The sequence below is a fragment of the Monodelphis domestica genome, chromosome 8 (assembly GCF_027887165.1).
Source record: "Monodelphis domestica isolate mMonDom1 chromosome 8, mMonDom1.pri, whole genome shotgun sequence".
Lineage (NCBI taxonomy): Eukaryota > Metazoa > Chordata > Mammalia > Didelphimorphia > Didelphidae > Monodelphis > Monodelphis domestica.
Window position 1 is genome coordinate 158,689,242 of NC_077234.1, and position 27,599 is coordinate 158,716,840.

Consider the following 27,599-nt stretch of genomic DNA (forward strand, 5'->3'; position numbering starts at 1 on the left):
TCTCTACCATGATGGCAGAGTCCCACCATCTCTGACTATAGTCATCATCATCCCTCTTATAGAGGGACAGCTCTCACACTTGGGAAAGTATTATTAAGGACAGAGCTCTCCGTGACCTCGTAACAACAAATTCATCTCTGCCTAACCTTTCAGGGTACTATGATTTCATGTAGCTTGTAATACAGAATAGGGCACATTTTCACATAGGTACATGCAAAGTAGATTACAAAGACAAACACAGGAAAAGTCCCCGAGGTAACAAGACTCCCCCAAACTGCACCACTCAGCCATGAGTCCACAACAACATCTCATGCAGATCTAGTTCCATAAACAGATTCATGTCTGTAGTAAAGGACCAGTTTATGGAACCCCACCCAGTCCAGGGTCCTGGACTGCCTGTTTATCTAAAATGCCTGCAGGCAGCCTCAGGGTTAGAGCAACTAGATATCTTCATTAGTGATTTTGGCAGCAGCTTTTAAACTCTTTATATTCTCATAGTGCTACTGCCCAGATTCTCTAACAGGCATAACACATGAATTCTTCTTTAGGCTCTGATTAGCCTGACAGTTGTTGAAATCAGTTGGGATTTTGATGGAAGTTCCATTTGGTATTATTAACTATTTTGTTCCATCTTTTAAAAAAAGTTGTGGTTAAGCTCTCATATATTATTTGTATTATAAAATACTATAGTTTAGAAAGCAATCTAGAGAAGCAACCAGAAAGGAAGATGAAAGGGAGAATAGAAGGAAGAGGATAATAATGTAAGAAGGAAGAAGAATTGGAAAATGTTATGTTTATACATTTTTAAAAAATAAGATCCTTTTTTCAAAATATACCAGAATATTCAAAGCTCCACTTCGTGTAGCATCAGGGAATTAGAAACAAAGTGGGAATCAATTCTTTGGGAAAATGCTGTGTGTGTGGTGGTGGTGGGGTAATATGGCATATTAAGATCATGTTCTTGCTGGGCTTAGTATCAGGAACATAAGGGTTAAAATCCCACTTACTAGCTGAGTTACCCAGGGCAAGTAACTTAAACCATGCCTCAATTTCCTCATCTATAAAATGGGGATAATAATAGCAACTACCTTCCAGGGTTGTTGTTAGTATTAAAATGAGATTATGCAGCACTCTGCATAGTATCTAATACATACTAGGTACTGTATGAATGTTAGGTTGAAGTAGAAGTACTAAGTGATGATAAAAATAAGGGAATTAAGGAAACCAAAGAAGATTTATGTGAATTGTTAAAGAACGAAGTCAGTACATCTAAAAGAACAATATACACTGAAAGCACAATCCTAAAAAAAAAAAAACTAAAAAGAAAATGAACTCTGAATAATGGAAAAACCAATGAAGGTTCAAGAAAAGAAGTAATGCAATATTCTTCCTCTATGGCAAAGAGATCAAAGACTAGTCTGATAAAATAATATATACTCTTTAAGCTATTGAATATTTTGCTTGAAATTTTTTCCTTTGTTGTAAACAAGGGCTCCAATTGTGACTGTTGGAGATATGACTGAGCTCTAAGGATAAACGAAGTCAATAAAATGTATTTTAGAGAAAAAGAACATTGAATAACAAATGTTTCTCAGAATGAAAATGTGTATATGAATTTTCTATTCATATATATGTGTGTGTGTATATATATATATATATATATATATATATATATATATATATATATATATATATATTCAACTATTAGATTTCAGGTGATGACTTAAGCACTCTTTGTTACCCTATAAGATTTCCTTTGTTCCCTCCATTTTTTTTAAGGGACAATAAATATATTGAGCGACTATGCCATTTAAGTAGCATACAAATTCCCTCAAATTTCAGGCTACATTCACCTTTAAATGATTACTGATATGGGCAGCTAGATGGTGTAGTAGGAAGAGCACCAGACCTCAGGAAGTGACCACAGACATTTCTTAGCTGTATGACCCTGGGCAAATCACTTAATCCCAATTGCCTAGCCCTTACCATTCTTCTGCCCTATAACTAATACTTAACATTTTTTTAAGACAAAAGATAAGAGGGTTTTTTTAATGGTGACTGATAAGATGGTTCTAGTAAAACTAATAGTTCAAGGCTTCTAGGGAAACAACTTGAAAAATGGAGTTTAGAATTCCTTCCACAGAAAAAGTATAATTCTTTTTTGTCATAATGTTCATGAGCCTATTTGATTTGGTTGCAGTAAAACTCTTCAGGTCCTCATCAAATGAGTTAATGAAATAAAAGTGAACAAAATCACATTCAGAATAGCTGTCACAGACTGCTCTTCTGTGCGTGCCCAAATGAAACCTTGGGTAGATATACTTGACCATAGTTACATGTCAGAGCCCCTTCTAGTGCAATACTGAAAGATTAGTCATTTGTTTTCTTTTTTCTTTTTCTTTTTTAAATTTAGTCCACCTTTTTTGAAATATGTTAAATCAAGAAATGGTAAACTTAACTCCTCATTACCTAAACAGTAATCTTCAGAACATGGTGAGACATCAATACTATAAAAAGAAGAGTACTTCAGAATGCTGGAAAGACCATGCTAACTGCTCTAAGATATCAATTTATATCAATAAAAAAAATTGAGGGAAGCAGAGTATGTTCAAAACGGTTTAAAGTATTTTATTTCATTGCAATGGTTCAAAGAAGCATATTGATTGAAGGTTGTTTTTTTTTTTGTAACAGACTTTTTCATTTATTATTTTATGGAAGTACATACAGAGAGTTGCAAACTTAGTATAATGACTAAAGAGTCGACTTTGGTGTAGGAATTGCTGGATTTTAGGTTGCAGAATGTTTATGACATACTTTGGTAGAATAAATTTCTTGCAAGGGACTTCCTATACCTGTGAAATTACATAGTCTCAGATTCAGAGCTGGAAAGAAACTCAGAGACCTTCAGGTCTGAAGAAACTGAGGCATCAGGTCTGAGATTTAGATCTAGGTCTGATGCTTATTTCACTGAACCTTGCCACCTGTAGATCTAATTTAAACTCTCATAGAGCAAGATTGTTACTTCTTGATATCCCAACACCAAGACCTCATAGAAATATCCTTTAATATACGTAAAAGAAAATAGAAATAAATAAAAAAGAATTCTTTATATAGCAATTTCCTATTCCAAACTTGTTTTCTACATAATTACCAGCCACAAGAAAAATGAGAATAATGTATTGATAATTTATGTGTGAAATGGAAATATTTTGCCAAAGGAAAAGTAGACTGACATTTAGAATGCAATTAGATCAATCTGTGTTATTGTTGAAATAGACCAAATGTTATCTATTATCAACAAATTCTTTCATTTATATTCATTTTCTATAAGAAATATGGCATATTTTATATTTTGAGAGAGAAATCCATCTACTTTTGGGAACACTGGTTTTGTTATTTACTGAGCCTGACTCAGCTGATTTCCCAAGAAGCTCAAGTCCCAAATTAGAAAAAAATGAAACCATCAGATTCCATCTAACAAAAGGAAGTTGACTTAGCCATAACAGAGGAATGATAGTAGAAGCAAGGAAGGGATAATCATCTAGGATCAAACACCAATTCAGTTAAGCACAACTTCCTAATTAGTTTATGCAGTAGATCTATGTTTTAAACCTCAAAGAGCCATTCAAGTCTAGGAAGTTTGTAATCTGGTGCCCAGGAAGAACAAGCCTTAGTTCCCTGAACCAATCAAATCCAATTCTTTGGAGAAAGTAGTAAGGGCATATTGGATATAACAATTGACCTGAAACCAGGGTGATGGATATTCAAATCCTGCCTTAGACAGTATGTGACCCTGAACAATTCACTTATCCTTTCTCTTACCCTTTTCAATTTCTTCATCTATAAAATTAGAGGATTGTATTTGATGCTCACTATGGTACCTTAAAGAATGAAGGGATGAAATGAACAAATGGGAAAGTATTTCTAAAATATTAATAGCATCCAGACACTGTGCTAAGTTCAGGGAATAAAGAGTTTAAAAGCAAATAAATCCCAGCCCCTCATAGGAGGCAACACCACATATGGGGAATAATAGCCGGGTAGTGACGTTTCCACTAGAAAACAAGAAGTAGGTGAGTTGACCCCTAAGACAGAGAAGATGGGAATGGCTGGAGTAGGATTTAGGAAGAAAGATAATGAGTTATAATAGGCATATGTTGACTAATGGACATGCAATTCAAGATGTCTATCTTAAACCACCAGATCTTCTCAAATTCTTAGAGCAAGCTCCTTGGACACCCTTCCTTAATCAGGACTGTCCAAAGAGTCCAACTGTCCTTCCCAAGAGCCCAGTTGGTCCAACTGTCCTTCCCAAGAGCCTCTGGGAAATTCCTTTTTCCCATCATACTCTTTGAGGATTCCACTCTGAATTAAAGAAATCCAGCTCACTCAAACTCATCTCTCTTTCCACCTATTCCTAAACTATCAAGAATCTTTAATTGTTTACCTAATTAAAAAATAATTCATTGCATATGGTATAAATTTAAGGTAGTGTTATTATTATATTATTATTTTCATCAATACCCCTACACCTTCTTAGTCTTAATAGTAGTCAAGATGGTAAGAATAATTTCAGTCAGATAGTCAACAAGCATTTATTGTGTTTAATATATGTGTATCTCCAATTCATTTTTTATTAATTACTTTTCTCCGTGTTGGTCTACTTATGAGACCCTGGGAATAAAAAGAAAATAAACCTGGTCTTACCCCAGGATCTTATAATCTAACTGGTGGTGAAGGAGTTGGAAGAGAGGAGGATAGAGGAAGATTTGGGTTCTGACAAAATAAATATTATACAAGATAGAATGGGGGCAAAGGAAAGCCAGGTAAAATACTCTGAGAAATTTGAGGAAGGAAAGGTTGAAAGAATGTGTTGTGACTTCTGTCATCTATAATCCATTTCCTAGTAAAGGGTGCCAAAGAAGCTAGAGTCCTATCAAAATATATTGACATGAGCTATGTACATTGTTAGGAATATATTTCTAATTAAGAAGTAAATACACAAAATTGCTACACAAATATGAAGAAAAATCCAAAGATAAATGAGAAATAAATATTCTCCTTATATGTAGTATATATCAGAATGCTGTGGTTAAATCTGCTACCCTTTATTCTGGGTGCTCATTTACTCAGTCTATACTTACCGTGTATTATGAGGAAAAAACAAACCTCTACATATTCTTCTAGAAGTAGAAGTCTGTATAAAAGGCTAACAGCCTACATGAGAATCCCAGAATGTTAGGATGACTGCAATGTAGGATAGAGATAAGGGTAAGGAATTGGGGATCTCCCCTCCAAAGTTTTATATCCATCTCCCTCCAGTCTATGGAATTGAAAGACTTAGACTTCTTTCTATACTGTTTCAGGCATATTATTCAAGTCACTGAGTCAGCCTCCAGGATATTTTTTTGGTACTGAGCCAAGAAATGCTTTGTGAAAATCATTTGGCAAACTGCTTTGAAATTCATTTTGAAATAAAGTCCTAGGTGAATGCTAAGTGATCAACTTTATTATAATAACTGAGTATGTGTACACTTATGAGCTTTACTGTGCCTCTATTATAGGCATTACAGATCAAATACTCCAGCAAAAACACTTCTCTGTCTTCCTTTTCTTCATCTCTTCCCTCTGCTGCCCTGCATACAACAAAGTTATATATAATATATGTATTGTGTCCATATACAGAAGATATCAGTATGTCTATTAGTAATGTACAAAATAACTTATTAGCTCAGGAGGCAAATGCCATAGCTCTGTAGGGTAAAGATAATAAAACAATTCAAATTTTTAGGTGAAACAAAAGAAAGTGTGGTAAAATATAATTCAATCTACATTAAGCCTTTTTTGGCTCAGTGGACTGAGTGCTGGGCCAGGAATTAGAAAGATTCATCTTCTGGAGCTCAAATCTGGCCTCAGACACCTCTTATCCTAGACAGATATCTTACCCCTATTTGACTCAGTTTCCTCGTCTTTAAAATGAGCTGGAGAAGAAAATGGCAAACCACTCTAGTATCCAATATCCTTAACAAGAAAATCCCTTATGGGGTCATAAAGAGTTAGACACAACTGTAAAAATGAATGAATGTTATAAATGTTCTAAGTAATGAACTGGACAGGGCTGGGGAGTGTGGGAGAAAGGGGGAAATGGAGAGGAAGGATGAAGATTAAAAGGAAAAGGGTAAAATAGATAAAAAACATGACAGAAAAAGCAAAACAAAACAGCTCCTGCTCTCAAGGAACTTATATTCTATAATATAGAAGAGTTTACAAAGATTTAAAGGGTTGGAGCTAGAAAATACCCCATAATTCACCTAGCCCAAACCTCTCATATTATTAATAAAGAAGCTAATATCCAGAAAGGTCTACTCAAGTTGCACTGGGAATAGGTAGTACAAGTCTGTATATGCCTTGCTTAGGGAAAAATATGTTAATAAAAGCTTATTGACCTGACTTGATTCCAAAGAGAGCAATCTTTCTATTATACCATGTCATGTACAAAAGAGTTGTGTGTTGCAGTTAAGGAACAGAAATACATTCTCTCTCTAACATTTCTACTGTACTCTTATTTGGGTAATTTATTTCCCAACCACTAGCCAATATCCTCAATTGAATGTTTGATCCTAAGCAAGTGCCATTTTTATGGGTCTAAGGTTTCATCACTTCCTTCTCCACTCTCATCTACCTGCTGTTCTCTCTGATTTCTTGATGAAACAAAGGTTTGTACTGCTTTTTCTGTCACCTTTAAGGAAATTTTGTTACATGTAATTTTTCCCATTTTTAGTAGAGGCTTATGGGATAAGGAGGATCATGGGGTTGCAAAAGTTTGAGAACTGCTGAACAGGCTGTATTTCCAATAATGCTTCTTGCAAGATGAGTATGTATTCAAACAAAGAAGAAGCTTCCATCACTTTAGAAATGGGAAAGACTCTGTGAATCTTAAATATTTAACAAAAGATTTTTGTCCTTAATTAAGGAGAGACCTGAATGGGGCATATGGATATCAAAGGCTCTTTGTAGTGCTTGACCCTGTGCTATCTCAATTGCAGCTGAGCACATCTTATTCAAAACCTAAAAAACTAAAAAAGACCAATTATAAAAAGCTTTAATCTCATGTAAATGGATTTGCAAGGCACTAATGAAAAATCATTTTCAATGGACATTTTCTTGGATAGGGCTATTGTTTCAGATTCAGACAGCTAAATGAAATCAACAGTAACACAATCATCATGAAAGAGAGGCACAAATTGGGGTGGGGAGAAAAGTGAATAATTCACATCCAGCTGTGAACAAAAATAGTTAGAAGAGAATGGAATGGAAGGAATTCTCTCCTAACTAAACCCCATTCACTTCTTTGCAGCCTGGGCAACAATGGTCCATAACAAAGTCCTTAGTACATAAGCTACTTGCACTTTCCCTAATGTTGTCCTCAGTCAATAAAGAATAATTGGAGCCTGCAGGTAGCAGTTAGTGTGTCAAAGGTATATCTAAGCAGAAAGTTAGATGCTGACTAATTTATAAGCAAGCAGGGCAAGTAGCCTAATTACAAGTTCCAGAAGTGACAAAAGTTTGAACATTCTAAATCTGCCTTTTGCATGCCTTACACAGAAGATGACAACTGCATAAATTGATCTAAGTCAAATTCTTGGTGACAAGTGTTAACATCATGAACACTTTCTTCTCTGTTGCCAAAGAATTAGAAGTTCAGTTGAAAGAGGCAATGACTCACTTTTATTAGATCAAGTGCAGAGATTAAACTTGTCTCAGGATTATCTCTTTTAGAAATAACACAGAAGAGCCTGAAGGTTTTTCTTGTCATTCAAAGGAATATTATACCAGTCTTTATTAACCAGTGATCATAATGCCAGATTTCTTTATCTACCCATACCTACTCTTTATTCACAGTATGCTTGTGATCTCATATGTATTTTTTCCAGATTATAATACTTTTATATCTGCTCATCTTTGATGAAATTTTTAATATCTTTAAAAAATATTGATCTTTTTTTGCTCAATTTATTGGTAGTAAGAAGAAATGCTGATGATTTGTGTGAGTTCATTTTAGATGCTTCTACTTGTGCTGAAGTTATTTGCTTGATCATTTGTTTTGTTTTTTGCATCATTACTGAGAGTTCCATAAGTAGCCCATATATTATCTGAAAAAAAGTGATCATTTTGTTTCCTCCTTTTTTTGCTTATTCTCTTAACATCTTTTCCTTGTCTTATTGTTAGAACTAACATCTTTAGTATGATATTGAATAGTAACAGTGATTTTAAAAAATCTTTATTTTACCCCTGATCTTATTGGAAAGGTATCTAATTTATCACCTTTATAAATAATTCCAGTTTGAAGTGTTAGATAGATGACTGCTTACATTATAGGAAGATCTGTTTATTACTATTTTCATTAATGGGAATGAGTATCACATTTAATCAATAGCTTTTTCTACATCTGTTGTTATAATCATAATATTTACTGTTCTTGTTATAATATATTTGATCAGTTATGTTTGTAATTTTTTGACATTGCACCAGCCCTGCATTCCTGCTATAAATCCATCGTGTTAATAGTGCAAACTTTTTGGGATATCTTATTATTCCCTTGCTATTATTATTCCCTTGCTAATATTTTATGCCAAATATTTGCATCAGTATTGATTAGGAATAGCTTTCTTTCTGTATTTACCTCTTCTTGGGTTATATATTAAGATCACATTTTTATATTAGAAAGAATTTGATACTTTTCTTTTCCTATTTTTAAATAATTTATATAATTTTAAAGTTAAAAGTTCTTTAAATATTTGCTAGAATTCTCTTATAAATCATTTTGTCTCAAATCTTTTCCTTTCCTCTTGACAATCCCTTTATGATTTGCTCTTTTTCTAGACTGAGTTATTTAAGTTTCCCCTTTTTGGTAACTTATTTCTAGTTGAATGCACCTACTGGTAGTATGATGACAGAGACGCTAAGTAGATTGGAATAGCAACATGATATACTTTTACAGCCAGCGTACATCATCCCCCCCCACCCCAGACACTCTTTTCCTCCTCTTCACATTGCCCAGATGGAAGTAACTATAGCCTGTAGTGTTTACTGGACTTTTAGCAGATTTGTATGTAAAAATCCAAATTTATAGCAGATGAATGTTTGATAAATTGTTCTGTGTAGATAAAGATGATGTAAAATTGTATTTGAAAAGTTGGTTTCTGCTGATAACATATCTAAAAATGCTTCAAGCAATTAGTGTGATATCTTGTGCTATCCATATGGAAAATTGACCAAATAGCATCATTATCTGAGATATTCATTCTTATCCTAATATTTCTGTACATAATACCAGCTTTCTATCATCATGGTGATCTTCCATCTTTATAGTTTCCTTTCCATGTTTTGGATGTACTGTTCCTATATCATTCACTGAATCCCCCATTCACAAATTTGGACATTGACTCTCCCTAGGAGGGTCTCGGTTTTTTAAAGACATCAGTTACTTGGTCATCCAGTTAATTTCAGAGGTCTATGAAACACTCCTAATCTGTGAACCAAAATAGAAAAAAGAAACTTCAGAAGTAGTGAATGCCTGTGGGTGGTTATGGATGGACCTATTGGTCATTTTCCTGTTTTAAAATGAACTCAGCATATACACTGTGTGTTTGTTGGTCTGCTTTAAAATGAGTGGTGGCAAATTGCTTCTATTGTTTTGAAGGATTCTACCAGCATAAAGATCTATCATACTTATTAATAAATATACCTAAAGACACTTTTGTATTTAAATTAGCTTTAAAAAAAATTTTAATCATACTAACATTAGGTTAGGTGGACCCGTTTTGGTTGATTTATGGCAATGATGGAAAACTTTTTAGAGAGGCGGATGATGTGAGAAATGTCCTCAGATGAGCATGGAGAGGTGGAGGAGAGCAGCCCAGCCCCACATCTCTCTGGCTTTCTGATAATGAACTCTGGTGAACTTTGTGCTGGGATTACAGCACATGTGCCCACAGAGAGAGGTCTCTGTGCCCACTCTGGCATTCATGCCATAGTTTCACCACCATGGATTTCTGGGATCACATAGACAACAGTTTCATAGGATGAGTTAAAATCGGCAGTATTGGAAACAACATTCAAATCACTGAAACTAAAGATACATTTGATTATAGATGGATTTATCAAGGTAGAAAGAGAAAAACTAAAAAACATTTATTAATCCCCAGGTATATGCTATTAAGTCTTTACAAATATTATCTCATTTGATCCTCACAGCAACTCTGGGAGCTAGATATTATTATTACCTCTATTTTATAGCTGAGGAAGCTTGAGAGAAGCAAAAGTTAAGTGACTTGCAATGGCTAGCAAGTAGTTGAGGCTGGATTCAAACTCCATGCCCAGTGCTCTATTTACTTGGTCACCTAGATGCTACAATATAAATGAACAAATTAATACAACAGTCACATTTAGGAAAATCACAATTTTATATATGACAACTTAAATGTGAATAAGCGTTAGAATTACATGATGTAATAACTCTACTGGCCCAATTAGAAAGTGAAATAGAAAGAATAACAAGTGATTTTAGATTTTAATTCATCATAGAATTCTAGCCTCCACATGCCATTAAACTTACTGAATATTTTAAGGGTCATGCAAAATGATCAAGAGTTTTCAAGAAGCATATATATATATATATATATATATATATATATATATATATATATAAAGGTTTTTAATTCTTTTCCATTAGTATCAAGATTAGACAAACATTTATTAAATAGTTGCTCTGTCAGGTGCATTGTGCATATATTAATATGGATTATTATATTTTATGTTATATCAATGCATGCCATTATATTTTAAAGGCTAATTTGTAGGATTATATCTTAGTTGCTCTCCTTAAAAAATTGGTTGTCAATAGCTAGACTATTACAAAATATAATTCATTTTTCTTACAAAAAGTCTTTAACATCATCAGTGTTAACTATTGCTGCTTTTTAACTTCATAGACTGGCTCTCCTCTGTTCCCTTAATTCATCATAATCAGGTACTGTGGCTATGCCCAGGAGTCTTCAAACTTCCCTCCAGAGACATAGGTATTTTACAATTAACTAATGGTTGTAAGATACACTACTCAGGTTCAAATTCAAATTTAACCTATACCTTGTAAATAGGTTAAATGGAATCATGCCATATACTAGAAAGAAATGTATTGGTTTGCTTCACAAGAATTGGTTTCTAGAATTGTTTCTGCCATTGAACTTGTAAGTAGTCACTAAACAGGTTTGGTTCAGAGACTAGACACTGAATCTCTGTGGGCCTCAGTTTCTTTATCTATAAAATAAAGGTGCACTAGACCATCTCTAAGATCCTTTTTGGTTCTAAAATTCTATGACTTTAGCCTTCCTTTGGTCTTTCTGATTCCTTGAATGCCATATTAAAAGTCTATGCTTTGAAGAACCATATTCTGCATCTCTCTGAAATGAACCATAACAGATACTACTAGTTAAATGCGTTGGTCTAAAGCAATTCAACTTTATTTATCTGAGCTTGACCATCTGCTTGTTCCATTTTCCTCAAGATTACTTTGTACATTTTCTAAAGAAGACATTTCCTCAGAAGAGAGTTTTATTATATCTATTTGATGCCAAAATTAGATCAGCTAGTTTTCAATAATCTTCCACATACCCCCTGCTAAGAAAATATACTTTTCTTTTGGTTGCTAAGTGCTTAAATTCAGAAATGCTAATGATATTTGAGCTCCTCATTTGTTGGTGGAAGAGAGCCATTAACTGCTTATTTATTGGCTGCATTTAATTATTAGAGTAATTATCCATGACAGGTGGCACCTAATATCCTTACTCTTACTATTGATATAGAGTCATAGCTGACACCTGGCACTGCCTGTCAAAAGTTGTGTTAAAGCACTTGTGTTCATTCATATATTTTCCCCTTTACCTTCTACCCCCACTATCTCAGAAATTTATTATTATTTCAGTCATGGTACAATGAAAAGATTACCTCACCAAAAATCAGACGACATAAGTTTTTCATCTTTTCTGTTGCTGTATAACAAATCTTAGTCAAGTTATTTAACTTGTTTCTAGTTTTTGTCAGTAAGATGGGAACAGTAATACTAGAGAGTATTCTGGGAGAAAGCATGTGTATTCATCAGACACAGAAGAAAATGAGTCTCATTATTCTAATTGTTCATCTTCATTTCTCTATGTCATTTTCTTTTTTTCTCTCTTCTTCCTTCTTAGCCTAACTTAGTTTTCTGTATGCCTCCTCTCCCCCATTTTTCTACCAACTATACTGAGGAACCCCCCCAAAAAGAGCAATAGTGATGGTATGGTAGAACAGGCATGTACCATGCATCAGAGGGACTATGGTGCCATTATTGTGTTAGGGTCCAAAAGGAATCTTGCCCAGAGTCCAGCAGGAGACATCCTGACTAACATCTGTTCATTTGTGTGCTGTCTGCCTCTTTCCCCATTGGTATAAATTGTCAGTATGGGCAGAAGGATGGTAATTGGCCATACACCATAAATGTGAGTCACTGAAAGTTGAATCATTGTTACTAAGGACTTCCTCTATGTCTGAGATAGTTTTATGTATTGGTTATAACATTATAGCACCACATAATGGCAACAAGTTTTAAATTCTGTTATTTATCATCTGAATTAGTAATTTTACAGTGCACAACTTGCCCCCAAACATCCCTCTACCGTGTTTATATGTGTGAGTCAGTATAAAGTTTTAGAGGTTCCTGTTTGGCTGATGGATGTACTTTTATGTACTAGACAGTATATTGCAAAGCACATCTATCCTATTAAAAATGTATTAGTAACAGGATTCTACTGGTGAGTAGAATTTCATGGTTTTTCCTCAAATGAGTTCTGATTTCTGAGATTTACATTTGAAAGTCAGCACTGCAGTGTGTTTTTTAGATGAAGTAATAGTCACTCTAGAATCTTTAACTGAGGAAGACAACCATTCCCTAATGAGACCCATAGGATTCTTATTTTACATTCCTTGCTCAAGTTTTAAAAAAAAAGCTACAAGAAGATAAAATTCAGACTGTCAAGCATATTGCCTGAATGAAAGGCATTCCAGCACAGAGAAGGTTTTCAGTGGCACCCGAGGCCCCATCTAAGCATGGCAAAGTAATATTGAACTGGTGGTGTGAATTGTTGAGTAAACACATTTTAAGACTATCTGAAATATATACTTAACTCGTTGAAAGGACAATTTCAGTCTAATGGTTGAAAAAATACCCATTTTCAAATATGCACACATATAATTTATTTAAGTGATATCTGGAACCATTCCAGGCTATCAAGTGAATAATATTCCACATTTACTAACCTTCTATGACAACTTTATTTATATTTTAAGGAAGGAAATTAAGTATAGAAGGTAGGTTTAGCTAACGTTAAATCTGCGACAGAATCTGACAAGAGCCAGCAGTTTGTACCTACATAGGCCATGCTATTCAGCCTTCCTTTTGAACAACCTTGTTTGAATCCACATTTCCCCCAGCATTAATGATATTTAAGCTAAGCTATAAGAATTCTACAGTTACATCTAGGTAAATGATTTGGGTCCTTTTCTTTTCCACCAGAGCCAGCAAGTTCAGTCATCCTTTTATTCTTGGGAAGTATAACGCTTCTTGATAAGGATATTACCTTTCTGATGAGGTTTTGAGCTAATGCACAAATTAAATAAAAAATGGGTTGATGCTGTTATCACCACTGGACCATGCACATTCAGCATTCACGTAAGGCAGAATCTTCTTTCAGGGAATCATTTGTGACTTCTAATTATTACCTCCCTTATTTCTGAGCACTGTCTTGTTATGTGGAGGTAGATTTGGCCAATGGGAATAGGCTAATGCTTTATATATAATACCTTTCTCTTTTTAAACTCAGAAAAGTTGAAATCTGTAAGGCATTAACTGTGTTCAGTCCCAGGAATTCAGCCCACGAAACCACAACTAAGTAAAATTTAATACAATTAGAAAATGAACTTTCAATAGGAACTGGAAAATTCATCTTTTTTAATTGTAAATATACTATTCCCAAGTGTTCTATCATGTGATACTTTTGCATTATTTACATTATATTTATTGAAATTTGCAATACAACTCTATGACTTGCTTAGATTTTATATAATTATGAAAAGATATACTCTCTCACCCTGAAGGTTCCATAGTACTCACATGTATTTTTGTTAAGTATTTCTATTCTTTTAAGAGCCAAACATCTTACCTGGAAGAAGTGAGTTATAATACTGTACATCATTTAAGGCAATCACTACCCCCACCTGGACCTCTTAGCTAACATAAAGTCTGAAATGAAAGTTAGTCAGTTAGTAATAATCTCTTCTTGTTTCTGAAATAAAATGCTCAGCTTCTCAAAATGTACATGAAAAATATATGAAGCATTCATAGTTCTTTTTTATATTTTATCTTTTTTATTTATGCCTTTTTTATTTTTCCCTTCTGTCCTGGACAGTGAGTGCTTTATTATAAGAACAACAAACTCAGAAAACAAAGATAAAAAAAAATACAGTTACCCATGAATCAATAGCATCTGACCCCAATGGCAACATTCTATAACCACAGTCCCTCACTTCTCTTTTTCCTCTGCAGCTACCTTTGTATTAGATAGAAGCCCATGATGGTTTCCCTTAAAGTTCTGCCCAGCTCCTGGCAGGTACCATCAGGCATAGCTTTTCAATATGTCCTTCTTTAGTTCTGTACAATTCCCAGCAGGCATTACCAACATTTTCTGTCAGGTGTGTCCAGGTTCTTCAGGAGCAAATCTTTCTCTCTCAAAAGAGCATGGAATTTCCCACAACACCAGAAGGAAATGTCTCTAGAGTTTTCCCTGTGTGGCAAACAAAATCTATGATGATGTACTCATGCCTCTTCTGATGGAGGCAATTTCCCCTTGTTTCTGTCCTTGCCAATCTCTCTGTTCTCACAAAGGATGCCAAGGGGAGCCCATGTGTCATTCACAGTGTTAAGCAGAGGGACTCCTACAAATACTAAGGTGAAAAAGGTTTTGCCTTCAGGAGCTGACAGTTTCATAGGGTAAGAATTCCCATGTAGTGGAGTGATGTCCAGAGATTATAGTTTTGCTGGAGGATTCACAGGATTGGTACACTGATCGACAGAGAGGCTGATTATTGTTCCTTTTCAAGAAGCAATTGTAGTATCGATTAGATTGATGTACCTAGAGCAGAAAATGGAGGTAGGAGGGGGAGTATATTTGTGGACAGCAAGACAGATAGATGTCAAGATGGTTTGAGTAGATGGCAGGATGATATGTAAAGTATGACTTGATCTTGGGCTGGCTAGAAATAGTGGGGCAGGTGCATTTTCACACACTAACCAAATCAATCAACTCAGTCCCAGAACTATTGTTACACAAGTGAAGAAATTCACTGCTCCAAGACACCCATAGCTTGATTTCTAGAGGTCCAATCTATGAAAAGAAGAAGCAGGTGGGAAGAAGCAAGGTATACTTCAAGTGATCTCAGCCACTGAGTCCAGGTTCAGATACAGTGACCTTCAGTCTTGAATGCCTTTTTCCTATTCAGTTACCAGATGGGACCATGTGCTAAGTAAGTTTTTCTCATTGCTTTTTCTCTCAGAAATCCTCAAGAATCTCTCCGAGACCAGTGTGTGGGATTATTCAAATCACATTAGATTGTTTTCAGCCTTAAACCTGGTAGAGACTTTAGGTTGGACAAGCTGCACCCTTCCCAATTCTATAGTGTGCATTAAATTCAAAGCATATTATTCAAATTAGAAGGAACCTCAAAAGTCATGTAGTCCACCCTTTCATTGTACAGATAATGTAACCGCCGTTTTATGAGGCTAAGTAAATTGGAGAGGTCCAAGTTGGGTTTTATACTTTAGTCCTCTGATCTGAAATTCAGCAATCTTTCAACCATGCCATGCTGATTAGACTGTACATTATACTCTTGATATGAGTAAAAGTAAATATTTGTTGGGCCAGTGACATACCCTAGAAGTTACTTGTAAAAATGAATCCCTGACATCAATTTGTTTATTCGTCTTTCTCATAAAATACAGTAAAGAAGAAAATTGTGGTTGTTTGAGCTTTCAGGTGATTTAGATGGCTTATCTGCTCTGTGCATGCATGAGTTTGCTTATGTTTCGTGCTTTTTTTTTAATACTTCATATAACTATTTTGGTAACTACAAAGAAATGGTATTGTAAACAATATAGAATTTATCCAGGAACATGATTCCTAGAATAAATATATTTGGAGTTCCATGTAAAATGGCTTACTATATTTCAAGTGTGATGCAACTGCAGGTCAGACCAAGACATACAAAGAACCATGGATCAGGAGTAAGTTCTACTCTTGGTCTTAACACTTGAGTGGAATGACCTTAGACAAGTTATGGGATCTCTCAAATTTCCATTTGCCTGACAATGTTATTGTGAAAACTTGATATAAGTGTATATATATAAAGTGCTTTTTGAACTATAAAATGATACATAAATCCAAGGCATTATTATTATCATCTCGATCTTCCCGAGCTCATATCCAAATATTCTCTTATACATCCTCTATCTTTCTTGCCCCTTTCAGTCACAAAATAAGCATCTCTTTAGCACTTTGTGCTGGGTAAGAATTGAAGATAGATAAAGAAGCAAAAGATAGTCCGTGCCCTGAAGGAACTCACAATCATTTACACATATTTCTTTCTAAATAATTGTAGCCCAATATAGTGATAATATTTTAAGTAGATTCTGAGTTATTTTTAGTAGAAACATTTTTATTAAATGCTTTATGAAATACTTAACATTAAACATCAACCTAGTCAATTAATCTTTCTTCATGACTATTTACATTTAAGTATTAAGTATATTTTATTCACTCCAAGCCCCCATCAGTATCCTTTAATATAATCCATTCACTCTTCCTTGATTTTCATAGTGTGTACTAGACTCATATGATTCTTCTCTTTTCCTTTAGCATTATTATTTCTTAAAGCTCTTTCCAGATTTCTTTGTATTTCATATACTAATCCGTCTTAAAGGTTCCATTAACATACTGCAATTTGTTTAATCACTTGCCTATTGTTGGGCATTTAGATCACTACATTTTTTAAATTACATAAAATGATGCTAGTAAATTATTTGATGAGGAACAATAATTTATGAAAAGTCTGTTTGAACATTTTTCACTGTGTTTTCTGGAAGCAAGCTACAATCCATTGATGCAGTGAAGCTTAGTATATATAACAAGCTAACTTCTAAGACAGGAATACCAGAATTTCAGTCCTACTATTGTCACATCTTGGATATATGACCCTGGGCAAGTCATTTCACTTCTCATTGCCCCAGGCAACTTTCTAAGATTATGAATTTCAGAGGAGAAGCTAGCATTGTTAAAATGAAGTTTATACATTCATCAAATCACTAATCTAGAACAACTCAAACAATTACAAACTTTCAGTAATCTCGCTAAAGAGATAGAATAAGGTCCAATAACTGGTTTGTCTTTTTACTTAACATTGTTCCATGACAGACCACTGCAAACAATAGTAGATAACATAGAAAAATAAAAAGAGGATGGAGAGATATATGCCCAAAATATGTCATCTAGGAAGGTGATTCTATTGTAATTAATGCACTCTCTCTCCCTCCCTCCCTCTCTCTCTCTGTCTCTCTCCGTCTCTCTCTGTCTCTCTCTCTCTCTCTCTCTCTCTCTCTCTCTCTCTCTCTCTCTCTCTCTATCTATCTATCTATCTCTATGTCTCTCTCTATGTCTCTCTCTCTCTCTCTCTCTCTCTCTCTCTCTCTCTCTCCCTCTCTCTCTCTCTCTCTCCCTCTCTCTCTCTCTCTCTCTCTCTCTCTCTCTCTCTCTCTCTCTCTCTCTCTCTCTCTCTCTCTCTCTCATGTTACCCTCTCAAATTGCATTCAGACTGGCAGGTTGGGACCCAAGAAAGTAAGGGGCTTGGAGTACTCAGGATTCTAGGAGTAAAGCTGAAGGGTTAGGTTTAAGTGCCCCAAGCATTGTGTTTCCAATTAATAGAAGTCTGATAGTTATCAATTAACTTCTTAGAAAATGTTTTAATTAAAGTAATGTAATAAAAACTCTTAATACCAAGTGTTCCTCAGTAGTCTAGGAAACATGTCTCTTCAAATACAGAGGGAAAATTGAATACGATGATGGTGAGAGATATTTAGAAAGAGTACATATGACCAAAAGGAAAACTCATACCTGTTAGTTATTAGCAGTCCATTCTTAAGTAAATAGCATCATTCACCTAAATAGGGTTTAATATTTATTAAAATTACTTCCTTCTTCAGATGGATGTCATTCTATATTAGTCTATGACCATGTGTTTCTATGTTTGTCAGAGATGTGTCTTTTATATATCTTTTGTAGTACTGGTCCAATTTATCCAAAGACGTAGTCAATTAACTGGTAAGAAGTTGAGAAGAGAAGAAGAAAGAGGGAGGTGGAGAGTGGAAGGGAGGGGAAAAAAGAAGAGAAAAAAGGAAGGAGAAGGAGGAAGGTAGACAGACAGACAGACACTATCTTCCTCAAAAAAAAAAAAAAGATTGATTCCCTTTCCAGGAACTAGCTAGAATCCTCTGAACTGAAAGATTCTGGTGTACTAGTCTTGACCACCTAAACTTCTGAAATTTGTCTTGTTTTTTAAAGTCCCCAGGATCCCAGATAGCATGTTTGATTAGTCAATCAGGTCTTTTCCTTCTTGATTCAATTAAAGAGAAATTCACACCTTATAAAGTGGTAAAAGGATCACAGCATGATCAATAACCTTGTTTACACTTTTAAAAAATTGAATTATGTCTGTTGATCTATTGATTGATTAAGGTAGGAGGTATTAAAATGTAAACTCAGGTTACTCTTTTGGTTCTATGTTTGTATCCAGGAACTATAGCTGAGAAGCTATAACCTGCTAGATTCTTTAAAAATAAACAATAAAAAAATGCCTTAATTAGATTTATTTCAGCGAATTCAAGAATTGTTTCATATTAAGAAAATAAACTACATAATTAAGTCATTTTATAAAATCTCAAATACTATATCAGTAGATAGTCCCCCAAAAAGCCTTTCACATAGTAAAAAAATTACTATATAATAATAATAATGACACAAAAATAAAAGGGAAAGATCTTATTTGTTCTGATAAGAGTATCCAAAAATTTAATCTAAAATTCTAAATCTAAATCTAAAAAATCTAAATCTAAAAATTTTAAAATAGCCTTAAATTCATGGAGTAAACTCAAATATTTCCCAGTTAATATTGAATTAAGGCAATAATGGCAACTTTCTTTACTATTTTTTGGTATTGTTGTAGAAAAATTGGAAATATCAGAATGAAAAGAAAAACTAATTAAATATACAAAAATAAGCAAAGAGAGAAAATTATCTATGTTTACTGTTGACATAGTTTATTTAGAAAATTCTAAGGAATTAGCACTGAAACTAGTTGAGGAAATGAATAGATTCAGTAAAGTTGCAGATTATAAAATCAATAAAAATTAATATTCCTGTATATGAGCTATAAACTGCAGGAATCAATAATAGAAAGAGAAGCTTCATTGAAAATAATTACAAAATGTATAAACTCTCAGAGAGGGAGAGAAGAAGGAAGAAAAGGAGGAAAGGAAGGCAGGATAAAAGGAAGAAAAATGGAAGAAAGTGTAGAAAAGAATAAGAAAGGAAACATACACAGCCTGTTATGGGTCGACCTAATTTGGGGATTTTTCAAAACAGGTAGAACTTTAGTTAAAGTGAGAAGGGTATATATGTATGTGTGTATGCACATTTTATTTTATATGTATTTATCATATACTATTATTTATAATATTTATAACCAGCATATATTATTTATTTTATTGCCATATGTATTATATATATGTGTGCCTGATATATTGCAATTTATAAATAATGGTGGTTTCATGTGTATACACACATATATCTACACTTATATGCATATGTGCATATATAGTCTTGTTATTTAATCATTTCACATCCAACTCTATATGAACCCATTCCGTATTTTCTTGCCAAAGATATTGTAGTGGTTTTCCATTTCCTTCTTTAGCTCAGTTTTCAGAGGAGCAAACTGAGGCAGAATTAAGTGCTTGTCCAAGGTCACACATCTAGCAACTGTCTGAGACCAGATTTGAATGCTTCTTCCTGACTCCAAGCCCAGCTCTATCCATTGTACCATCCAGCTACCTTCAGCTCATATATAGTTTGTATAAATATAAATATGTATATGTGTATAAATTATTGGAGTTTGTGATCCAGAACAGCAACTTGAATTTGGGCTGCCAGTATCACTGCCTCTTCATCTCCTGCTCGTGGTATCAAATCTTTTCTTCACTAGGAATAGATTATTTAAGTATCAAAACCACTCTGAAAGGCACATTTAACTCAATCTTGAACAACACTGTTCTCTTGAAATTAAGAGGTGACCAATTTTCTCCATTAGCTGTTAGTTTGAACAAGGAGGCTCTTCTGAAATGTCAAGGTGAATAGATTGCACATCACCTAATAGCAAAAGGAGTGAACATTGGAGAAAAGTCCATAAAACCCTACAAGAAAACAATTTAAGCCATCTACCTGGATTCTAAGATGTATAAGAAATAGAAGCTTCTTCCTTCACTGAGTGTTTAATTCTGATATGTATTTTCTTTCACCTTTAACCAGAAGTGGCCAGTAAGGCATATAAATTTGAGAGTGTTTCTTATTCAGTTGCCATCCATATCACAACTTGAGATCTGAGGGAGCACAGTGGTAAGTTTTTTGCAGTCCTAAAATAATTTAATATTCTTAGATTCACATACTTCACAACAGAGAACACTGAATGCTCAGGGTTTCATCCACACAAAGTGGGGGGGGGGAAATAGTAAGAAATCTGAAAGGCAATGAGGACAGGAACTGGGTTGACCTTAAGGTAGCAGAAATGTCAATGCTATAGGAGGAGTGGCATGAAGAAATTCAACTAGACCATGACATACAGTAGGACCCCAATCAATAATCAATACCTAAAAATCTACAAAAATCCAATATATTCTCGATACAAATATTTGGCAGAAAAAGGAGCCAGAAACTAAAGTTACCAAGAAAAAGAGAAAAAAGTAATTTCAATTGAGAAAAAAAAAACACCAAAATTCTTTATTTCCTGAAATATTGAAACAGAATTCTGTCAGACTGAGACGAAGACAAAGTTGTCTTAAGATCAATATTGCATATTTTCTCTCTCCAATTTCCAAGACTACAAAACTGTGTTGATTTTTTAAAAAGGGAGTTATTTAAATCTTATAAGATGTCAAAATAAAGTATTTTATCTTAAGAAATATTTGTCATGATGTGCTTGGCTCTTCCTATGCTTATTGAATGGTTTTGTTGTTGTCCAATTGTATCTGACTCTTTGTGACCCCTATGGGGTTTTTCTTGACAAAGATATAGGAGTGGTTTTTCATTTTCTTCTCTAGCTAATGGTACAGATGAGGAGCCTGATGCTATCAAGGTTAAGTGACTTGCCCAGGGTCATAGGGCCAATCTGAATTTAGAAAGATGAGTCTTCCTATCTCCCGGGCCAGCACTCTATCCACTACACCATCTATCTGCCCCTAATGAATGGTAGGAAAGGCTAATAAATCGTATGTCTCCTCTTGGCATTTTAGTCTGTTCTTGTGATATGTTAGCACAGTATAAGATAGGGGTAATTTGTTCTCTGGAAAGCAGAAGGAAACAACTGAAATTCATACTCTCTGAAATCTTCAAAACAGTGTCACTATCATGTTTGTTCTCCGATCTAGGCCAAGGGTATAGCAATGCATGTTTACTTGACTAACACACACCAAAATAAAACAAAACATTAATATGACATCATCTTATAGCCTCCTTCCCAGTTAAAATAAAATAATAGCCTCTTTGAGGGAGGATTGACTATTATCTTTGCTCTAGGTTTCACACTGCTTAAAGTGGCCACTTTCTTTTCGAGTTAAAATTAAGATGTTAAATGTAGTCTACAATTCTTCATAAGGTAGTCTAGATTAGCTATGAGAATGCCTCTGATCTCATTCCATGGGTTCAGCCTTTCAAAATAAATCCATTAAAGAACCCCTGGCCCTATAAGGACTTATTTTCTACTTGCCTTCTTCAATACTATTCTTATTCCCTGCTTTTCATTCTGTACTACCATCCTCAAAAATAATAAAATGATAAAACTCAAAAGAAGTGAGCAGTAATAGTAAAGTTAATCAGAAGAAGTAGCATGGCATAGTCAGAATTGAAATCAAAGCAACTATGGTTCAAGTCTTACCTGTTATCAGTAGTGGTTATATGACCTTAGGCAAATTACTTTACCCTTCAATACTTCCTAGCAACTGACTGAGTTTATAAATTACAGATGAGATACTGACCTAAACTGGTTGAAAAAATCCCCAACTGGGATCCATCCAAAACAAAACAAAAAATAAAGAATACACATGTTACTAAATTACAATCAGTATTAAGAACCCACTCTGTGCCAGTTACTGTACTAGCACTGAGAATCAAAGAGAGGTAGAAAGGAAGAAACTAAGGCATTTTTATGATGCTTTTTCATTGTGTTTTAGGCATTGTCCCACGTGCTTTTAAAGGATAATATTAAACAGCCCCTGCCCTCGAGATGCTTAAATTCTAATAGGGAAGATGACATATAAAAGTCTATATAACATATTCATATATGCACATCTATTAAGTTATTTCATGAGAGTTAGGGATGAATGACAACATAGGAAGGCACACATGAGCTGAACTCTGAAGGAATATAAGAAATTCCAAGAAAAATAAGAATTAAGAGGTAGTAGTACATCCTGGTCTTGGGGAAAAGTTTGTAGAGAGTCATGGAAATGGAAAGGAAGATAACCAGGTTGGCTATTCTATAGAGCTCATGAAGTAAAAAATGTATAACAAGCCTTTAAAGATAGTATGGAACCACATCAGGAATAACTTTTTTAAATGGCAGGTTTTTTATTGATCTATGGAGCAACAAAGAGCTTGCTGAGAAGAGGAGTAGCTAGTGCTTTAGGAATATGACTTTGACAGCTATATGATGATATAACTATAATGGATGGAAATATGTTTTATATATTTTCTTATTTTGATAATTTAATCAAATTATATAGTTGATAAGAAGAAGGTGAGGATACTTGGGTGACTAGATATATGATGGCACCTGGGACAAAAATAGGATAGGTTAGGAAAAGGACATGTTTTAGGAAGAGAAATAATAAATTTTCATTTGTTTTTAGTTTTAGTTTTTTCTCTCAGATATGAATTTATGAGACTTAAGGGGCATGTATTTTGAAAGGTCCAGTAGGAAATTGGTTTTATAGAAATGGAACACAGGAAATACTAGGACTGTTTATAGAGATCTTAGTATTGTCTACATAGAAATAATAACTGAACCTATAGGAACTGATGAGATTAATAAGAAAATGTTGAGAGAAAAGAGAAGAAAAACTTGAGTACATCCATAGTTTAGGGGTGAAAAGTGAAAGAAAATTCATCAAAGAAATGCAAAGGAACAGTTAAGTAAAAGGAGATCCAAGAAAAAGGTTTATCAGGAAGAGAGTGGTTTACAGTGTCAAATGTTGCTGAAAAGTCAAATAAGATGAAGTCTCAGAAAAGGCTACTGGACTTTGCAATTAGAGATCATTGGCAGCTTTGGAAAGAAGAGGTTTAACTTGAGTGAAGAGACTAGAAATCTACCAGCAAAGGAATGAGAATTCATTTAGAGGGGATAAAAGGAAGGCAAGGAAGACAGACAACTTACCCATATGAGATAAAGGTTAACCCAAATTTATAAAGAAAGGAAATGAGGATCAAGGAAATGTAACGCTGTCCAAGGTATCACTGTAAATTCCTTAACCTGAAGAGAATGGTATTTTAACTGTAATTCCAGTGTTCATTTGATTCAGCTGTATCAAATGAGGCTCTGTTGGGGTGATATCTATCCATCAATGCATAGATGTACATGCCTGTAATTCCTGCCCCTAGGGTAGCTAAGATTGGGATCCTTAGAGCTTGTGAGTTCTCAGCTACACTTGGCTAAGTCAATTAGGTATCTGCCTTGTCTGTTAAAATGATAAGACCACAAGAACAAGGAACCACCAATGCTATTCAAAGAGTGTTGACATAGGTCAGAAATAAAAGAGGCCAGAATTCAGTAGAGGGATCAGGTCTACAAGTGACTACAGTACTTCCAACATTGAAAAGATCAATGGATCCAGTTAAAAAAAAGTATGTATGTGTGTATACATGTTCATGTGTGGGCATACATGCTCATACAAAGTAATTCTAGTTAATTTGGGGTTTTATTAAAAAAACACCTTCATTTCTAGGCAATTAATATTAACTTCTATAGAATCTCTTTAAGTGTGAAAAACATCAAAAATATTCCAATCCAATCTGTAACTGAAACTGCCCTACTTCTCCTCAAAAAAGCCCAGAATCATCATTGCAGAATTGGAAGTCATCTTGTCCAGTTTCCTTATAAGGAAACTGAGACCCCCCCAAAAAAATTCAATGACAGGTCCTGTGTGGCAAAGCCAGGACTTCATCATCACAGTTCAGTGTGAAGAACATCAGCTTTGGAGTCAGAAGATTTGGTTCCAATGATCTTAGGCAAGTCATTTGATGTCTTCAGGATTGTTTTTTCTTCTGAAAAAAGAAGAGCATTGGTTCAAATGGTCTCCAGCATCCCTTCCAGCTTTAAATCTATGATTTTGTGATTCTCTGAGTCCAAATCCAGCACTGTTTCTACTTTACCTGAAGATCTCCAGTAATTGTTAAAACATATTCTTCTAAGCCAGCAAATTCCACTTTTGGACAACTATAATTATTAGGAAATTTCCCCCTCTTTTATGTCTCTTCTAGCTATGGGTCCTTCTATATCCTCTGGGATTAAGAAAAGCAAACACTTGATTGTTATCATATAATCACTATCTCAGCACGAGCATGCGTGTACACACACACACACACACACACACACACACACACATACACACACACCCATCTTCTCTAAGCCAAACATTTTCAAATGCTAAAAATATGAAATATACAAACTTAAATGTCTAAGTAAAACTCTTAATTTTTATTTATATAGGGCGTTTAATTTTGCAAGTGACTTTCAGTTGAATTATCTCATTTTATTTTCTATTTCCATTAGTCAGGCATTACCTGAGACAGTAGTATTAAATTACACTGACATGGAGATTGAAAAGTTGACAGCTTCACATGAAGAAATTAGTGATTCTTTTTGCCAAAATGAGGTAATTAACTGGAATTGACTTGTAGCATGGGAGGATGCTATTAAGAGTTAAGATCCTCATCATTTAGTTGCCCGTCTAGTATTTCTGCTTTAAGTTTATGCATGAGAATTAACTTGCTTCCCTTTTTCTCTCCTTTCCCATTCTTTTCTTTTCTCTTCCAACCCTCAATAAATCCACAGGTCAGTCCAACCCCAGGGTGCATCCGAGCACTAATGAAGATGCTGTACTGCCCATATTGTCGGGGACTTCCCACTGTGAAACCTTGCAACAACTACTGCCTCAATGTAATGAAGGGATGCTTGGCAAATCAGGCTGATCTAGACACAGAATGGAACCTGTTTATAGGTAAGAAGCATTTAAATGGCACATGGAACAAAGGTGATAACAGCAAGTGTTCGATAACTCATTTTTGGTGACTTAGAAGGAGAAAGGCTTAATGGAGATAATGGATTTTTTTTTCCTTCGTAATCTCCTATAATAGTAACTTTCCAATGTTTAAAAAGGATTACTGTTCTTCCTTGCAACAATTTTTATTTATCATATAAAGATTTCACTCGACAACTATATTGAATTAGCTGATATTTCTATGAAAATTGTGAAAATATTCTAGTTGAGTCCAGTGGATTTATGTGGATAGGATGGATGTGTTCAAAAAAGAACCTTTTTTTTTCATTGCCTACTGTTGTGTGTGTCTCTTTTTTGTATACCTCAGGATAGTCTTGGGTATTAGAAAAGGTATACTGTAGAGGAGATAAGGTACTTCTTATTCATAGAGGGAGATGATGAAAAGGACTCCATATTTTAACTAAAACACGACAAGTGTCTCCCTTTAGTTTGTTGAAGAAGGAAACAGAGTATACTTGCATAAAATATCTTTAGAATCTCTGAAAGGTAGAAGGAAAAGAGGAGTGTGTGTGTGTGTGTGTGTGTGTGACTGTGCATGATGGAAAGGGGGAGGAAGGGTAGAAGGAAGGAATGTGCAGGGAGTATTGTGAATCACAGCCTTTCCTTGAGTCACAGAAATCATTTAGTGAGATGTGCTGCCAAAAGATATTTCCCAAACAGCCATCCAAGGATAAAAGGACAAATTTTATAGGCAGACTTCTCCCAGCAAAATGCACAGGGCCTTGAAAGAGTAAATGTGTTTTCTTCCCTTCTGTCAAATGGCCTTCAAATAAAAGTACTTCCAATTGCATTTACTGCAATTACATGGTGACAAGTGGAGTGGTGCAAATAATAGTGGCATATTTTAGCCATTAATGTCCTTCATCATTTATGCAAACCTCTAAACCAAAATGCATGTGATTCAGTGTGAGTTAAATCGGCTAAATGGAGTACTCTGAGGAAATATTTCCTAGATTCAGAAAGAGAAGGAAAAATTCATATCAGTTAGCATTCAGGAAAAATTATGCCCCAGATATGACTAAAGAGGCTCACCTGACAGTCCCTCGGGATTTTGTGTTGCCCATTGATTCTCACACTTCTGTATTTAGGAAGGCTACGGGAAACACTTCTGAGTGCTGAAAAATAAGAAACCTTTAATATAAATTCCAATGGCAATCACCTACTACAAAGTCACAGAAATTACTTAGACAAAGCAAAAGGTGTGATGTTAAAGATTGGTTCCATGTCCCTTTTTTCCTCCTATCCCTCATCTTCCACCCTGATGGCATGATTAAAATGTATACAGCTTTTCATAGTAACGGACTTTGAACTTCACTGTGTGATGACCCCAATGAAAAAGCGTAGCCAATAAAGATCATACAAACATACACATGCCCCACACTCATAATACCTTTCTGAGGTGAGTAAATGGTCATCCCCTTTCATCGATTAGTGGCCTTTGGCAAAGTCCTTTATTTTTATCCCAGTTTTATCATCTACGGAATGATAAAAGTTGAACTAGCCCTAAAATTCCATAATTCCATTTAAATCTCCAAGATCCTCAGATTCCTGACATGTGGACTAAGAGATATGATAGAGAGATTTGTACTTTTCAAAGTGCTGTCCCCAAAATTAACTCACTAAATCTCATGAAGAAACAGGGTATTGATGATTATTCCCACTTAAAAATGAGTAAACTGGGGCTGAGAAACAGGAGGTTATTTGCCCAAATTCCTATGACTCATAATAACTAGGATTTTGTCTCTAGTCTTCTGATTTGTATTCCTGTGTTACTTCGCTATACCATGATGGTTTATGACAGAAGAACTAAGAATGATGAGAATTACATTAAGCCTTATAAGCAGGGTGTGCTGGA

At 34.7% G+C, this 27,599-nt stretch overlaps 1 protein-coding gene across 2 annotated transcripts in view; it reads left to right on the top strand.

Annotated features, from left to right (window-relative positions):
* GPC6 (glypican 6) overlaps window positions 1-27,599 on the top strand; it is a 1,241,421-nt gene that overhangs the window by 806,467 nt on the left and 407,355 nt on the right. For both annotated transcript variants that reach the window (XM_001366572.4, XM_056807658.1), the window contains exon 4: window positions 25,519-25,684. In XM_001366572.4, coding sequence (XP_001366609.1) covers window positions 25,519-25,684 — 166 coding nt within the window. The remainder of the gene's footprint in view (window positions 1-25,518; window positions 25,685-27,599) is intronic.